This window comes from Papio anubis, chromosome X, assembly GCF_008728515.1.
Source record: "Papio anubis isolate 15944 chromosome X, Panubis1.0, whole genome shotgun sequence".
Classification (NCBI taxonomy): Eukaryota; Metazoa; Chordata; class Mammalia; order Primates; family Cercopithecidae; genus Papio; species Papio anubis.
Genome location: NC_044996.1, coordinates 55,469,071 through 55,487,526, shown reverse-complemented (window position 1 = coordinate 55,487,526; position 18,456 = coordinate 55,469,071). Strand labels below are relative to the sequence as shown.

The following is an 18,456-nucleotide window of genomic DNA, read 5'->3' as shown; positions in this document are numbered from 1 at the left end:
ATCTCCTGACCTCATGATCCAATCTGGCCTCGGCCTCCCCAAAGTGCTAGGATTACAGGCTTGAGCCACCGCTACTTCGGCCTTTTTTTTCTTGAGTAAATTATTCTTGAAAGGGTTCTTATTGGTACCCTCCAGAGGTTCAGAAGAGTTCATTGGCTTACAAAACATATGTGGATCGAACTCAGGGAATAGTTCAGTTATCTCTCAACATCTGGATGTACTGTTTTATTATTTTACCATTATGTATTCGTATCTGAAAACTGCAGCCATTTAAAAATAAATATGGTAAGTAAACAGTGTATATATAATTAAGAATAATTCACTGTAGCTCTTCAAGTTTACAGCACTGTTAAAAATAACCTGGTGTATCTGTGTAACTTATGAGTTCAGTGAAATTTATATAACTGAAAAACAATTTTTACAGTAACACGCCATTCACATTTTGAAAGTATTACCAATTATTTTAATATTATCTACTTTGAAAATATGGGAAACAAAATTGTTCACGATGTTTGTGCGTACATGATTCAAAGAACCAAAACAAAAATTTTATCAATCTGCATTCCCTCAGAGAGATAAAATATTGCTCTGCGAAAATCTGATTTTCACCATATGCTAATCATACCCTCTTCCACAGACCTCTTCTCTTACTTCATAACCTTCCGTCAGAACAAACAACACAAAAACATCCTCCAAGAAAAAAAGAAATTACAAAATACAAAAGCAATTCACAAAGCCAGAAATAAATGTTTATTTAGTTAAAAAAAATATATGAATGTTGATGACTTCACCATTGAAAATGATGCCTCAGTATACAACTTGGCTTCAAAGATCCTTAGCCTTGATTTGGTCATCATGAGTTATTCTCTCCATTTCAGCTTCCCCCATAGCATGTAAACATCAGACTTTGTCATCACACATGACAATGTAGCCAGCACCAAGATCTCAAGCTCTGAATGTGCCCTTGTACCCACAACCATCCTCACACAGCCCTTGCCTCTGGCACCTGTTTTTCTGTTGCCCTCATTATGACCTTACCCTTACCCTTCCTCATCTTATTTATGTATAAGACAGAGTCTCACTCTGTCACCCAGGCTGGAGTGCAGTGGCGTGATCTCAGCTCACTGCAACCTCCACCTCCCAGGTTCAAGCGATTCTCCTGTCTCAGCCTCCAAAGTAACAGATTACAGGCATGTGCCATCACACCCGGCTAATTTTTGTATTTTTAGTAGTGATGGGGTTTCACCATGTTGGTCAGGCTGGTCTCGAACTCCTAACCTCAGGTGATCTGCCCGCCTCGGCCTCCCAAAGTGCTGGGATTACAGGTGTGAACCGTCACGCTCAGCCCCTCTTTCTTTTCTCCCAAACTATTTGCTCCCCTCAAGCTTCATTTGCCACATAACCTACACACTGTCTAGCACTGTAGAATCCCCATACTTGCCTCAAGCCCCCCTCCTTTAGCCTTCTGCCATCCACATCCTGATATTCCTGTTGCTCTGTTCCAATCCCAACTCCTGCATACATGACAGAAGTCACACAGTCTACCTGATGGAATCCGTTGTTCTGTAATTTCTAACCTTAGCCTCCTAATGGCGTTGGGGTAGCTTTTCATTTAATTCTAATTCTCTCTTTTTCTCCACAACAGCAATTCCAAACTAGGTTTGTTCTCCTCAAATCCCTGAGTCCAGCTACCATATTCCCTTCTTATTCTTGACTGAAGATGGAAAAATATGATTTTCATTTACTGCCACATATCTCAAAGAAGACATTACATCTCCTCCTTTTTACAAATTATTTTCTTCCTACTAACTCTTCAATGTGTTATCATCTGACTGATACTCCCATCAATTTATACATCTTTGTATTTGCTTGTCTTAACCTCCCTACAGTAAGGCTTCCATGGGGCAAAGACAGTGGTTTGTTCCCCTCTCACTTCCTTGTTTGCTATTGCAGTGCTATGCCATTAACATAACTATGTGTTAAATTTCAGGGCCTAAAAGAACTTCAGGTACCAGGTTCACCTTGTACTTCCCATACTTGGAAATACTGCTGAACTAAATCTTGCCTTATTCTCAGCAGGCAGTAGAGCATGTTAGTTAAAAACACACATGAGACTCCATAACTTCAAATATTGTCTCTGCCACTTACTAGTTACATGACTTTGAGGAAATTATTTAATCTCTCTTTGTCTCAGGTTTTTCATATGTAAAACTGGCATAATAACAAGATATATTCTATAGGATGAAATGAGTGTGTGCATCTGTGTGTGTTTGTGTGTCTGTCTGTACAACACTGGGATTTGTAACTTGGCAACTTCCTGGAATGTACTGTAGTATCATTTTAAAACCCATGGTAATGACAAAGAGATAAGTTATTTAGGATGCATTTTGATCAATTCTAAAAGGAAGCTATGAGATGGGGTAATGGAGAATTTGATTTGGACTCCTCTGTGTTATTTTCAGAAGTGATAATTTGGCCATGGAGACTGAATTTCATGTTGCAGTATAGTGGCTGGTTTTTCCTTTTATACTGACTGGGATACAGGACCTGGCTTTGAGTTTCTGCATGTGTCTGTTGCTTTTGTATTTTATTTATTTAATTTGAGGATTAACAAAATAAATTTTGCCAGCCTGCTTTGATCATAGCTGTCTGTGGCATTGTACTAACTCTATAAAAAAAAATGCTTTTTTTCCATCCTGTTAAATTAACATTCTATTGATACATTCAGCAGGATAAACTTATATAATCAACTCCACATTATGGAATTCACAATATACATTTTATCCTCAGAAGGATGCAAAGAATTGTTGCAAGGAGACTCAGTTGCATTATGGTTATAGAGGCATCAAGAAATCCAGAGGTGCAGTGGCTCACACCTGTAATCCCAGCACTTTGGGAAACTGAGGTGGGTGAATCACTTGAGATCGGGAGTTCGAGACCAGCCAGACCAACATGGAGAAACCCTGTCTCTACTAAAAATACCAAAAAAAAAAAAAAATTAGCCAGACGTGGGCTGAGGCAGGAGAATCACTTGAACCTGGGAGGTGGAGGTTGCAGTGAGCCGATATCGCGCCATTGCGTACTCCAGCCTGGGCAACAAGAGTGAAACTCCATCTCAAAAAAAAAAAAAAAGAAAAGAAAAGAAAGAAATCCAGAGGCCTGGCGGTGTATACCTAGGCAATCCATTTTTGATTTCTCTCAGTTTCCATATCCTCATGAGAGATCTGGACTAAATTGCTGATATCCCTCCCCAAGGGGGCATTTTTATTAATCTAGAACATGGATCCACAAACTTTTTCTGTAGAGAGCCAGATATTAAATATTTTAGGGCTTGCAGACTACACACAGTCCCTGTCACAAGGACTCAGGACTGCCTTTGTAGTCCAAAAGCAGCCATAGGCAATATGTAAATGAAGGAACCTGGCTGTTTTTCAATAAAACTTTATTTACGGACACTGAAATTTAAATGTCATATACTTTTCATGTGTCTCAAAACGCTATCCTTCTTTTGATTTTTTTTTTCTTTTCAGCCATTTAAAAATGTAAAAAGCATTCCTAGTTCACAGGCCATAGGAAAACAGGCAGCCAGCCAAATATGGCCTACAGGCAGTAGTTCACCAATCCCTTATCTAGTCTAGCCAAGCAATGTATACATATGTCTACTTGAGGAACTTCCATATTGAAGACATCATCTCATAGTACTTGTATTAGTGAATGTTTTCAGTTTCCTTTCCCTTGTTTCATAAATGATCACTAGGGATCATTCATAAATGAAATATTCATTTCAAAATGAATATTTCAGGGCCTTTAGCCAGATTGTATGTGTATTTGTGCTTGTATATGTTTTTGCCAGAACACTTGAAAGTCTCTGGGCCTTTTATTAATCTTTGCTTTGCCAAATATTTTCCCACCTGTGTAGATGAATTAAAAATTTCAGCAGCCTTTCTTTGAACATGACTTTTGAGACCAGTTGCTATTTAAATTACACAAAAGTGTATTTAGCCCTTCTTTGTGTTTTATTCCTTTTTTGCCGGGGTGGAAGGACTTTTCAGGAACATATATGAATAGATGGAGAATTCTGAAAAACATAGCCCAGATATTTATTTGGGTCTCAGAGAAGACGACATTTTGAAAACAACCTTTGTGGCTGGGCACAGTGGCTCACACCTGTAATCCCAACACTTTGGGAGGCCAAGGTGGGTAGATCATGAGGTCAGGAGATGGAGACCATCTTGGCCAACATGGTGAAACCCCTTCTCTACTCAAAATACAAAAATTAGCCGGGCGTGGTGGCAGGTGCCTGTAATCCCAGCTACTCAGGAGGCTGAGGCAGGAGAATCACTTGAACCTGGGAGGCAGAGGTTGTGGTGAGCCGACATCACGCCAGTGCACTCCAGCCTGGGAGATAGGGCGAGACTATGTCTAAGAAAAAAAAAAAGCCTTTCGGCGGGAACCTCCATCTTCCAGTAATTCGCCAAAAGGACGAACACAAAGGGAAAGAGGAGAGGCACCCGATATATGTTCTCTAGGCCTTTTAGAAAACATGGAGTTGTTCCTTTGGCCACGTATATGCGAATCTATAAGAAAGGTGATATCGTAGACATCAAGGGAATGGGTACTGTTCAAAAAGGAATGCCCCACAAGTGTTACCATGGCAAAACTGGAAGAGTCTACAATGTTACCCAGCATGCTGTTGGCATTGTTGTAAACAAACAAGTTAAGGTCAAGATTCTTGCCAAGACAATTAATGTGCGTATTAAGCACATTAAGCACTCTAAGAGCCAAGATAGCTTCCTGAAACGCGTGAAGGAAAATGATCAGAAAAAGAAAGAAGCCAAAGAGAAAGGTACCTGGGTTCAACTTAAGCGCCAGCCTGCTCCACCCAGAGAGGCACACTTTGTGAGAACCAATGGGAAGGAGCCTGAGCTGCTGGAACCTATTCCCTATGAATTCATGGCATAATAGGTGTTAAAAGAATAAATAAATAAAAGACCTCTGGGCTGAAAAAAAAAAAGAAAGAAAGAAAAAAAAGAAAGAAATGTTATCAATTTATCCGGCTTGAAGTCTTTCAGCGCTTTCTCACTACACTTAAGGTGAAACCTAAACTCCTTACGGTGTCCTAGAAGACCCTACCTACCTCTCAAATTTCGTCTCAAATTTTTTTTAAAAAATCCATTATTTTGTTAGTAGACAAAACTACATAAAGTATAATAAATTTATGAGGTGATAATGCCCAGATAACTAATCAAGACTTGCTTTATTTAGGGACTGCTTTCAGTAGTAAGGAACTTAAAAACCTACTACAATTGTATTATCTAATTGCTTTAGTTTGTATTGCCAATTTCTTATTTCAGGGCATATAGTAATCCTATTAATATCCACAGTTAATAAATAAGGAAAATAAATACAACCATAGGCTTACTATATCCTTTGAAGTGTCTTTTGTCTGACCTATAACCCTATTACGCAGGAGAAATATTGCTAATCCAGGCAGCACTAATGTGGAATGGACTCTAATGGCTTCAGCAGTATGACCTCAGCACTGATCTCAACAATCTGCATTCAGTTTGGGTGAAAATTCGTGGCTTTGTATATGTTACATACTTGTGGACTTCATGCATTAAACTTGTTCCTCAAAACTCTGTCAAGTGCAAGAATCTACATATAGTCCTATTAATTTCCCTGAAGAGTTCAGGAATAAAGTTCATGAAAAATTTACCCATGATCACAAAAATTGCACTCAACAAGGCTAACATTCTTTTAATACAGCATTATAGCTTTATGGAAACACTATTTATGTGTACTTAATTCTTGCCAAATAGTAATGTGGAAGACAGTATCTATTCAAATATTTTATCAATCTGTATGATCTTTTCACAACTTATTGAAGATATCATTTATCAGAAGTAAGGGTATATTAGTAAAGTTATCATTAAGTGATTGCTCAGATAAAAGCATTTGTGAATGCTTATATTCAAGAAGCAGGTAGTCGTTTTGGTTGGTGTGAAGCTGTGTTCATTTATCGCATCTAGTTTGTCAAAACATTGTTTGACAATATTGAATATAAGTTGTTTTCTACCTGTTTGTTCGTTGTGACCTTTCTTCAGTACTGTTTACTCAATTATTGTAGTTCACAACTAAATACACCTATAAATATATACTGAAAATTCCAAATTTTACAGACTAGTAATTTCATATTTCTTAAACTAGGATTTTGTTCTTTCTAGTTTTAGTCAACAAGTCTACATTTTCCATAGTCCTTGCTTTTCCATGATTTTGCTAATTTATTTTAAGCCTTTCTATTGTTATATTAAGTAGCCTCCTTTGACAACCTACACTTTTATCATTAGTGTTCTAGTTCCAAGGTTAAAGAAGAATGCATTACATAGATTTGACAAGTGAAGACATTAGTATGGGATTGTCATAAAGGATTTATTAGCATTTGAAGCTCCTGACAAGCTTTTTTTTTATTGAGAAGAATGCCATTCCAGCCATTTAAATAAAATCTCCAGGAGGAGACAATTCAGGATAGACCAATATCAAGTCGATAAGACTTGACCTATTAAAATTATTCCAGTTTGAGTTGTAGGTGGGTGGGGCATCTTTTATTACAAAATGACCAAATGATTTTTTAAAAAGATTTTTCTTGACGAGAACAAACTATTCCAACAAGACTTTATCCTGCATCGCTTTATTACTTCCTAGTCCTGGCCTTGAGCTAAGACTGTCAAGAAGGGTAGGAGATTTCAGTTTGTTTTTCAGCCTGTGATTTAAAAATTCATGCATAGTATTTGCTGCAGGCAGAATAACACTTGCAGAAGAGACAGCAGGAGAAGGGACTGGGATTCTTCAAGGGGCAGCTTGACTGTCTGTCCACTACTGTTAGTTTGGTGCTCAGGCTTCAGAATTTTCTTACTGCAAATTATTACTTAGACAGTTTCAAACTTTCCCTTCCTCCTTGTTTTCTTTTTGTTAGAAGTCTGTCTTTATTTTTTTAAACATGCAGTCAGACTGAAGTTTTCAGGCTGAGAACTTGTACAAATGTATGAACTCAGACATTGAAATGTACTTAGCGAAGTTTTAAGAGTTAAATCATAGAATGCAGCTTTCATGTTTTCTTATTGGATTTCCTCTGCTATCAGCATCAGTTCAGACCACATTATGAATCCAGTTGAGAAAAACTGCACTTTATTCCCAAGGGCACATGTTAGAAGAGTAAATGATGGTACTTATGAACACCTATTTGGAATGCATATTTTTACGTTTTATGGAATAAGAATTCTAGTTGTTTTCTGTGAAGGTGACTTTTTAACAGGTTTTTTTTCCCCCCTAAGAATGAGTAATTTTCTCACATTTTTTTTCATTATAGGGATTTTTCATTTGGGTGCCATTTACCATTTATTTTCTTTAAAGGCCAAAGAAGCTCACAGTGATGAGCTTTTGCTATTGTTACTGTATAAACACATTTGCTTCATTTCCAGGTACAGCATTCATATAAAATGAAAGTAACTTATAAATGCACTTGAGAAAGAATACAACAGTGTCTATTGTTCAGGATGCTTGTAATGTTCTTTTGTTTTTTACATATGCTTTCTGGATGAGTCACTTTAATGGTATGCTGCTCCGCTGATAGTAATTCTTCAACTAAATATATTCAGTTAAGGAAAATTACAGGGTACTTATATAATCATGTTTGGGCCTATTCACATATAGACTTGCAAGAGTAAATTCTTACTTGGTCTTTCTTGGAGCAAAGATGTAAGAAGTGCTGTGTTACTTCGTCAGTGGTTACAATTAATAGAAACATTTAATTCAGAAAAAAATCCACAATTCCCTGGAAATGCTTTTATATTTACATAGAATTACACATTCTGAGTATGGTCTAGAGAATGTCACTGGAATACTGTGATTTTTTTTTTCTTGCATGCATATCTGTTCTCTCATATACTGCGTAATTGAAGAGTCTTTCCATTCAAACTGTTACTTAAAATATTTATCTTATACTTTACTTTTCTTAAAATTATGTATTAGAGAAAGTCTGTCATTTAAAATGTTTTGAATGAGGATCAGGCCACTATCATATATTTGCTTGAAGCCAGGGAAAAAGTATATGTATATTTTTCAAGTAGATAAATAAGATTTGTGAGGAAAGTTTCTCCTACATATAACTCAAGAGAGTACACTGAGCTTAAAAGGTTATTTATGGAGTACAAGGAAGAAAGCTGTAATAAAGAACCAGATAGCTATAATTTAATTTTTTAGTGTTATAATTCAGATTCAGTAATTCAGTAGCAGATGTAAAAAATGAAATGAGAGAAAAAAATTAAAGTGCTACCAGACTGACTAATCAGTCATTGAAAATGCCTGTAGTGGGAATTTACTCAGATAGAAAATGTTTGCACTGTCATTAAAGACTCCCTAATTTATATTAGTGAACTAATATAATGACAGGCACAAAAATATACCCTGAGGCTGAGGCTGTGCAAAGACAAGCATTTCTAACCCACTCTGGTACTTAAATATTCTTGACACTCCAGGTACCCTCATCACCCTGCAACCTCTAGTAAAAATATTTATTTCTCTCTCTCTCTCTCTCTCTCTCTCTCTCTCTCTCTCACACACACACACACACACACACACACACGCACGTGTACCCCCTACCTGAGAAATATTAGAAGTATTGTAGGCTAAGACCTAGTTAAATATTTAAATAATCATAACGTTAATTGATTCCCAACTTTTAAGATTGAGGCAAATGTGTTCAAGGCAATTAATGAGATAGATAAACACATATTAATTCTTTTCTAATACGTTTGGATTTTTTTTTTTTTTTTTTGTCTGTTACCTTTTAGACAAGTCTAGAAAGCCAAAGTAATGGACTTTTAAATGCCAAGGAAATACAGACTATTGCATGGGTTTTAATTTCCAGAAATATTATTTAAATTTGGAACTTGCTAATAAATCTGATAAATTGGCTGTTGATTAGTGTAATTGTCACTAGTTCCCGAAACTAAAATTCCATGTATCCTGTAAAATCTAAACACAGAAAACAGAATCTAAGTTTAGTTCTCTTTATTAGAAAAAACACCAATATTACGTTAAATTAGGCCATAGTAGGGGTAGCAGGTTGGAAATGTCTGCATTTTTTTCCCTTAGATTACATCTAAATTGTTGAATTCATGGTAGCATGTATACAATGGGAATGTGTATGTTGGAAGGCAGGGCATAGGAAAGAGGATAGTGAAATATAAAATGAATATTTATGTACTAGGTATAATAATAAGTGCTTTATATTTATCAAATCGTTTAACCTAAATGACTACTCTTTAAGGAAGATATCATCATCACCATTTTGCAAATCAGGAAATGAAGGCCTAGAGAAGCTAAGTCATTGACTTAAGATAACCTAGCTAGTAATACGTATGGCTGAGATTAGAACCTAGGTCTGTCTGACTCCTAAAACCATTCCTATCCCATCTAATTCTGCCACAGCTGAAGGTTATATAAGTAACATGACCTTGTGCCAATGAATGATAAAGGGTACAGATTTTATTTCAAGATGCTGGCCTTCCAGGCTCCAGAAATACTGCTTTGCATTTACGATGTCCTGAGATGACATTACTTATACCCCTCCTTAAGAGTAGTGCATACCTTATGGAATTTTTGTATTAGATGAGTTAATACATAACACTACTTAGAATAATATCTAGCATATAGTAAGTACTCAGTAAATGTTGGTTATTACTTAAGAACTTAAGTAATGACTGATTCTTTTTTTTTTTTTTCCCCCTGAGATGGAGTCTCGCTCTGTCGCCAGGCTGGAGTGCAGTAGAGCGATCTCAGCTCACTGTAACCTCTGCCTCCCGGGTTCAACAGATTCTCCTGCCTCAGCCTCCCGAGTAGCTGGGACTACAGGTGCCCGCCACCGCGCCCTGCTAATTTTTTTGTATTTTTAGTAGAGGTAGGGTTTCACTATGTTGGCCAAGATGGTCTCAATCTCCTGACCTCGTGATCTGCCTGCCTCAGCCTCCCAAAGTGATGGGATTACAGGCATGAGCCACCACGCCCAGCCAGTAATGACTAATTCTTATACCACAAAAGGACTGTTTGAAGGAACTGGGTATATATAGGCTGGATAGATTAAGAATATTCAACTGATATATATCTTGTAAAATAGGTAGTAGACTTGTTCAGTGCTACTATGAGGCAAAATTAGGAGTAATAGATAAAAGTTTAAGTAGGCTGATTTTCATTATGAGTAAATAAAAAAATTCTAATGATATCAACTGTCAACAATTGAATAAGGCACTTAGGATGTAGGGAATACTCTGTTTTGGATCTAATATATGCAACACCCTAGATTCACTGGACACTCCTTCTTTGCCATCTCCCACCTCCAAACCCAGGCTACTCATTTCTCAGCCATAGTGGGAAGTTAACACTGCTAGAAACAATTTCACCAGTGAAAGAACACGAGATGCTAAGGAGTCGGCAGGTAAATGAATTGCTCACTGTCAACTCTAAGCAACTCTTTTTTTTTTTCTTTTTGAGACAGAGTTTCACTCTGTCGCCCAGGCTGGAGTGCAGTGGCACGATCTCGGCTCACTGCAACCTCTGTCTCCCAAGTTCAAGTGATTTTCCTGCCTCAGCCTCCCGAGTATCTGGGATTACAGGCGGGCACCACCATGCCCAGCTAATTTTTTTGTATTTTGAGTAGAGACAGGGTTTCGCCATGTTGGCCATGCTGGTCCCAAACTCCTGACCTCAAATGATCCACCTGCCTCAGCCTCCCAAAGTGCTGGGATTACAGGCATGAGCCAAGGCACCTGGCCTGTAAACAACTTTTCTAAGTTACATTTGTTTTATCTGGAGACCAGGACTGACTAGATAATTTTTGGGTCCGGGTGCAAAATGAAATGTGGCACCCCACTGCAAAAATTATTAAGAATTTCAAAATGACAACAAAGTATTAAACAAAGTGCTGGGCCCTTTGCAGCATGGTTGCACAGGTTGTATATCCATGAAGTCACAGGTTACATATCCATGAACCTGCACAGATTGCATATCCATGAAGTCAGCCCTGATGGAGACAACCTGAGATACTAAACAACCAGCTTTTTTTTTTTTTTTTTGGTTAAGCTGTGACAAGTTCTGGAACTTACCCTCTTGTATTTGCTGTCTTTCCCTCATGCCCGTTTCTCTGGGATTATATCCCGCTCATCCCAAAAAGGCCTTAACGAGTAAGCTGTAACTTAGGCTATGTTTTACAGGGACTTGGACTGTGATACTCTGTAACCTGAGTTTTTCAAATTTAAGACGCTGGTCCAAATCTCCTTTAATGTCACTTTTACCTCAAAGATAACATAATTCCTCCGATGGAAGGATAAACACTTTACATAATGACATTGTTTAATGCAGCCATAAATTTCTGTATAAGCTAGAATTCTCAGATTATTACATCTCCAATATTTAATTCTCTTTTGTTCAGGCATAATATGAATAATTCATTAGAGGGGAAGAACGGAAGAGCCTAATAAAGAAAGATGCCCTTTACTTTTTTAAACTTTTTCCCCTTTCCTCACGTTCCCATTTGTCTAAGCATCTCCCAAACCACCTCTATATATTGCTAGACAGATTTCAACTCCCTGCTCTCTTTCTCTACTTATATAATAATGGGTATGGTAACTTCAAATCATGATGATTATATCTAACCCCTCTCCCTGTACTTTCAGTTGTGGAAGTAGACATAAATTTAAATGTGAGCCAAAACTTCTTGAAATGTACATATTCATCTAATAAATATTTATTGAGTGATAAATACTGAGCACAGTGATAAGTACTGAGGGAAAAGCAAAAAATCAAATATAGATCTTACCATTAGACAGCTTGGAGTTTTATAAAGGATACTGCTGTTTATGTATATGAGACAAAAAACAATTCTTATTCAAAGCAGAAGGTGATAGGTGGACGATCACTTGAACAAACAAAAAGTTCCTATGAAATGGTAGAGAATTTGGAGTAGAGCTCTGGAGAGATTTATAGAAGACTAAAGATTATACATGTGAAATTGGGGAGGACAGATGTTCAGAAAAATACTGATTTATTCAGAATGCAACTTTAGGGTAAAAGCAATTTCCCTGGGTTAAAATATATTCTCACTTATTACTTGACATATGTAGACTGCTGTGTGCATAGCAGTTTGATTAGGCTAGTTTTGTATTGAATTATTAGAAGATGAAGTCATTATCATCATCATCATCCCCTTTTGACTAGTGCCGTTACTATTGTGACCTAAACCTGGCCTTTGAGCACATTTTGTTTATTACAGAAAGTTAGCGTGAGTTTATTTCTAAGGTAAGGGAGGAAAAATAACTTCTCCTTTTCCCCATTTTAGGTTCATTGGCCACGGTCTTTATACCAAAAGGCAGATTAGCACAAGAAAAGAATGCAAATTTATTTAGGTTTTATATAACTTGGGAGGGGAGCATTCATAGGGAAATGAAGATCCAAAGAAACAGTTAAACCTGAGTGTTTTCTATAGTATATTTGATGAAGAATGGAGAGGTGTGGAAAAATATGATAGGGAAAAGAAAGAGTATGAGCTAAGTATAATAAACTGGGAGAAATTTGGCAAGAACTATTTGTTCAGATTTCTATGTCCCTTTGTCTTGAGAGATAAGGATGTTGGTTTCCTCAGGGTGCATATAGGCAAGTTAGCTCTCAGACCCGGCATGGTGGCTCACGCCTGTAATCCCAACACTTTGGGAGGCCGAGGCGGGTGGATCACGAGGTCAGGAGATCGAGACCATCCTGGCCAACATGGTGAAACCCTGTCTCTACTAAAAATACAAAAATTAGCTGGGCATGGTGGCACATGCCTGTAATCCTGGCTACTTGGGAGGCTGAGGCAGGAGAATCACTTGAACCAGGGAGTCGGAGGTTGCAGTGAGCCGAGATATAATGCCACTGCACTCCAGCCTGGCGACAGAGTGAGACTCTGTCTCCAAAAAAACAAACAAACAAAAATCTGTTACATGAGTTTTTGGTTTTTTCTTTAAGAGAAAGGATCAATCTGTGTTGCCCAGGCTGGAGAAGAGTGGCACGATCATGACTCACTGCGGCCTCAACCTCCCAGGCTCAAGCGATCCCCTTAACTCAGCCTCTTAAGTAGCTGGGACTAGGCACATACCACCACACCCACCTTATTTATTTATTTATTTATTTATTTATTTATTTATTTATTTGAGGCAGGATCTCACTCTGTCACCTAGGCAGGAATACAGTGATGCCATCATAACTCATTGCAGCTTCAGCTTTCTGCACTCAAGCAATCCTCCCACCTCATTTTCTTTTATTTTATTTTTCGTAGAGACAAGGTCTAACTATGTGGTTTAGTCTGGTCTCGAACTCCTGGGCCCATGTGATCCTCCTGCCTCAGCCTCCCGAAGAGCTGGGATTACAGGTGTGAGCCACCACGTCCAGCCTAGTTTATTTTTATATTTTTTGTAGAGATGGGGTTTTGCCATATTGTCCAGACTGCCCTTGAGCTCCTGAGTTCAAGCAATCCATCCACCTTGGCCTCCACTAGTGCTGGGATTACAGATGTGAGCCCCCACACGGGGCCTACATGAGGGTCTTTTTTTTTTTTTTTTTGAGACGGAGTCTCGCCGTCACTTCAGGCTGGAGTGCAGTGGCCGATCTCAGCTCACCGCAAGCTCCACCTCCTGGCTGCCCATTCTCCTGCCTCAGCCTCCCGAGTAGCTGGGACTACAGGCGCCCGCCACCTCGCCCAGCTAAGTTTTTTTGTATTTTTTAGTAGAGACGGGGTTTCACCGTGTCAGCCAGGATGGTCTCGATCTCCTGACCTCGTGATCCGCCCGTCTCGGCCTCCCAAAGTGCTGGGATTACAGGCTTGAGCCACCGCGCCCGGCCTTACATGAGGGTCTTAAGACCTGCGCCCAGGAAAGATCAGATAGTCCTTCCTGCAGGTGTCATTTCTAAAAGTTCTTCAGCTTAAAATACTCAATATGCCAAGGTACCATATTTTTGGGTCATGTGCCCTGAACTTCACCATGTCTGTGTAACCTAACTAACATAAGTGACTGGTCAATGTTTTATCTTCATTTTTTTTTTTTTTTTGAGACGGAGTCTTGCTCTGTTGCCCAGGCTGGAGTGCAGTGGCCGGATCTTGGCTCACTGCAACCTCTGCCTCCTGGGTTTGAGCGATTCTTCTGCCTCAGCCTCTCGAGTGGCTGGAATTACAGGCACCCGCCACCAGGCCTGGTTAATTTTTTTGTTTGTTTGTTTTTTGTTTTTGGTAGAGACAGGGTTTCACCATGTTGGCCAGGCTGGCCTCAAACTCATGACCTCAGGTAATCCGCCCGCCTCGGCCTCCCAAAGTGCTGGGATTAGAGGCATGGGCCACCACACTTGGCCTGTCTTCACTTTTTCAATCAACCAAGTGGGAAAGGAGAAGCCTTTTGAATAATTAGAATATAGCAGAGAAACCTAAGTGAAATAATTCAATTTTAAAATCAGAGAGAATTATTTCTTCCATAGCAAACTCATCCTTTAAATAAAGCAAGCAATGATTGGTGAACCATTAGCAAATTTTTGATAAAACTCTCTTCTGCAATAAAGAATAATTTCCAAGCTTGTCAGATCTAAACAAATGGAACTAAATTGGACAGAGCTATTTAAACTGACAGATTAATAGAAAAAAAGTAGTCTTTAGTGTTGGTGTTTGATTTTTAGTCTCTTGAACTTCCATGTATATTTAAGGTGTTTTCTCCTCATTCAGTTATAAAGATGTGCCTGTCAACATGATGAATTTGTATCTGAACAGTTTGGCTGAAATTTGCCAAGGGGTTGATTTTGGCAGTCTCTTGAATTTTTCATTGTAATGCTGATATGTCTCTGCATAAGACTAACTTTGCTTAAAAATAAGAAAGAATCATAGTATTTTTCTATTTATGTTTCATGGTCCTTTAATGAAAATAACAGTATTTCAGAGGCCAGGATTTAAAAACCAATGTCACGGGCTATCTATCAAATTATAACACTTACCTCATCTTTGCAACCAGAATCTTGCCAAATGCTGTTGATATTGATAGAAGTGTTTTCATACATAATTGGCAGTTATGCAGCAATAGAGTATCTATAAAATAGTTGCAAGTTAAAAAAAAAAAATTACCCGGTAAAAAGACAGTCTCCTGACAGATCTGAAAAATGTGCTTGTATTTAGGAGCAGTTTGAATACAATACTTAAAATTATTACTTGTCAGTGAGAGAAAAAGGAAGGTGCAGAGAATGTTAGGGGTAATTACAGCAAATAATGATAGTGTTTGAGGGCAGGCTGAATCTTTGTGGGTATGTACGTTCATTTGTGTTTGCTGGGGTTTGCTCTAAATCATCTTTCTGTATCAACAGTTATTTTTCACTTCTCTTTGAAAAGTACTAGAGATGGGAACTTTTACCATAGATACTGGTTTATAAAAATCAGGATATTTCTACAAAAGAAAAATATTTGATCCTTTTATATAATTTAACCTTAAATCATTTATAGAGCTAAGAACATGCATTAATAACATGTCTTTGAACCTTAGTTTTTCTTTAATCTTCAAATTAGATTTTAAAGAATGAAATATTAGGAATTCCATCAATAAATTTAAATTGAAATGGTTTCATTTGAACTAATGGCTGAGTAAAATGGTGACATTCCCATATTAAACATGATGATTTGGTTTATTATATTACACATTTTCATTTATTTCATGGAGAGTAGAATTTTAATGAGCAGTAATTCAGAAAAATATGAGTTGACTTCATGGAACTATTTCCCACATTTTTTTTAAAAAAAGACTTTAACTGATAATATCTCCTTTTCGATGTTTTGTGGAGCACCTGGTAAAATATTCTAAATCCTTTGCACTTTGTTCTTTAGTTTCAGCTCAAATTCTCAAGAGCAACCTTGCATCAATGGAACAACAAATTGTTCATCTGGAACGTGACATCAAGAAATTCCCCCAAGCAGAAAATCAACACGATAAGTTTGTGGAAAAGATGACCATATCCTTTATTTATTTAAGCATTTTGTCTAGTTTTTAGTCTTTATGTCTGTCTGTCTACTAACTGTGTGGTTAGTTCTAGATTTAGTAGTCTTTTCACACCATCCGGATGAATTTGTGTATATGCTGTTTTTCTATTAGTAGCATAAATTTTGTTTCATGATGTTTTCAACCAGTAGGCAAGGGAACAATTAGATTTTTTTAAAATGCTATTTCTCAAAGAAGAATTCCATTTGAAAGCCCACAGGATATGCAAGGTAAGTCTTAAGAGGCTTGATGAAGCCTAAACAAAACAAAACAGAATATTCTTATATAACCAAATGTTTAAAGTAAATGATCAACAGAAGGTTTTTTTTGTCTGAGATTTTTTTTTTGTGTGTATACATTTTCTGAGGGCATGTGTGCATTTTCAAGGACAATAAGAGGATAACTAATATCACTAGACTGAAAGGACTGTGAAGAATAAATGGATACATGGTTGGATGGATAGACGAATTGATCAGTAGATGATATATTTACATAAATTATAGTAGATATCTGTATAACATTAAGCATTTCTTGTTAAATAAATATTTTTTGAAACTTCTAGTTTATAGCAGTATATTCATATAAATCATAAAAATATATAAAAGGAAAACTTGAGAAATAGCATTTAGCTTGAATTGTTTAATGTTAAATCTGGTATCTAAAGATAAACTACATTAGAACTGATTTTTTTATAATTTTCTATTTTAGTTTTCAAAACTTAAAGCCATATCCTCCTCCTCTGGGTTTAAATAAATATCTTGAACTACAGATTGATTCACCATTTTATATCTCTAGAGGGAATAAATACTGTAAATTCTTTATCTGATAATAAGTAAATTCCTTCAACAACTATTTGGCAGTCACCTTGTTTCAAGGTTAAATCTATTGCCTTTTTCTTTTCTGATATGCTTTACTTTTTGCCCAACTTGGAAGTCACAGTGCTGAACTTGAATTACTTAAGAATGGCAATTTAGATTTATGTAAAAAAAAATTTTAACTCTCAGTGTTTTGGTTCATTAATGATACTGTGTTTTGTATGGTCCTTTAGTGATTCTGAGTACCTTCATGAATACAAATATTGGCAACATAAGTTTGTGAGTGATTGGAGGCAGGGAATCCACAAAAATAACCTTGAGTTGCATTACTGGCCACGTTGGAATACTTAATATGAAGGTTTCACTTTATTGCTGATTACGTTTTTTTTTTTTCAAATATGTTATATTGTCTTGTGCCTGGAAACACCACCTCCTTTTTCACCTTTCGATTTTGGTTCTTGCCTTATATTTGAATTTAATTCCTGATCCCCTTTTTCTTTTGAACATTTTCTTCTACTGTTGGCTTATAGCCACACAACAGCTTGCAACATTGAGTCTTTGTTGCTCATTTAGAAAAAGAAAAGTAATTTCAAACCCTCGTGAACTTGGCCTGGACTCCTTATTTTATTTCTCTCTTTATGCAGGTAATTAAGCACTTTAAAATGAAAATCCAGAGCCTTCTGTATCTGTATGTTACAGATGAATGGTTATTCTTCATTTAAGTGGCACTAAAGTGTGACTGTTTGTCCACAAGGGGATTGAAAACTCTATTAAAATGTATGGGGCTGTTACTTTGCATATCATATTCTTTAAAGAAACAAAATAAAGTACACAGCAATTTATTTCAGAGAAAAAATTTGAATATTGACTTGGGTTGGTTAAAAACTATGAATTAATGGATTATAATGATAAAACTGTGGCTCAAGTTATTCTTCCTTTGAAAGACTTCTTGGTCACCCATTGAGAGTTTGTGTCTTCTAGAAAGAGACAAACAAAATGCATAATCATTATATGTATGTATATGAGTTCTGGTGCCTACCTAATATATATATTTTTTACCCTCCTGGCAATGCTACAAGAGAAAGATATTTTATTGTGAGATACTTGATCCTGTTTTAAAAATAGAACCATGATTCCGTTTCTAGTATAGGATCCTTTGTACTCGATGATCTTTCCAATGTTTCCATCCAGTGCCAATACATTGTATTGCTTCAAGTCACTGGCCCTTTAAATTGAATAAATTAGGGGCACAAGTATGGGAATAGTTTCCATGGAAAGTAACTTTAGCTACTTAAACAGTAATCTCTCTATGAGGACTGAGTTCACAAGCTGAAAAGCACTCATATGCCTTTGGACTTCAGAATAGCAACAGTTCTATAGTTAGCAGCAATGGCATGATGGCTTCAGGGCAACCGAATATGCAGGTTGAATCTTCAAATCTCCAAGTCAGTCTATGTCCTGGAGCACCCTATATTTACCCTTACTCTTTCCCAATTTTGATTGAACACTTACAATATGCTAGACATTGCCAGGCATGAACATTGAAC

General features: G+C 37.1%; 1 protein-coding gene and 1 pseudogene across 9 annotated transcripts in view; both read left to right on the top strand.

The window, feature by feature from the left end:
- The window catches only part of DIAPH2 (diaphanous related formin 2), a 914,469-nt gene that overhangs the window by 548,173 nt on the left and 347,840 nt on the right, over positions 1-18,456 (top strand). For all 8 annotated transcript variants that reach the window (XM_021932747.2, XM_021932745.2, XM_021932750.2 and 5 more), the window contains one exon: positions 15,944-16,068. In XM_021932747.2, coding sequence (XP_021788439.1) covers positions 15,944-16,068 — 125 coding nt within the window. The remainder of the gene's footprint in view (positions 1-15,943; positions 16,069-18,456) is intronic.
- Positions 4,444-4,974, top strand: LOC108583669 (annotated as a pseudogene). The gene has a single exon (XR_001898492.1). The product of XR_001898492.1 is annotated as a 60S ribosomal protein L21 pseudogene (transcript).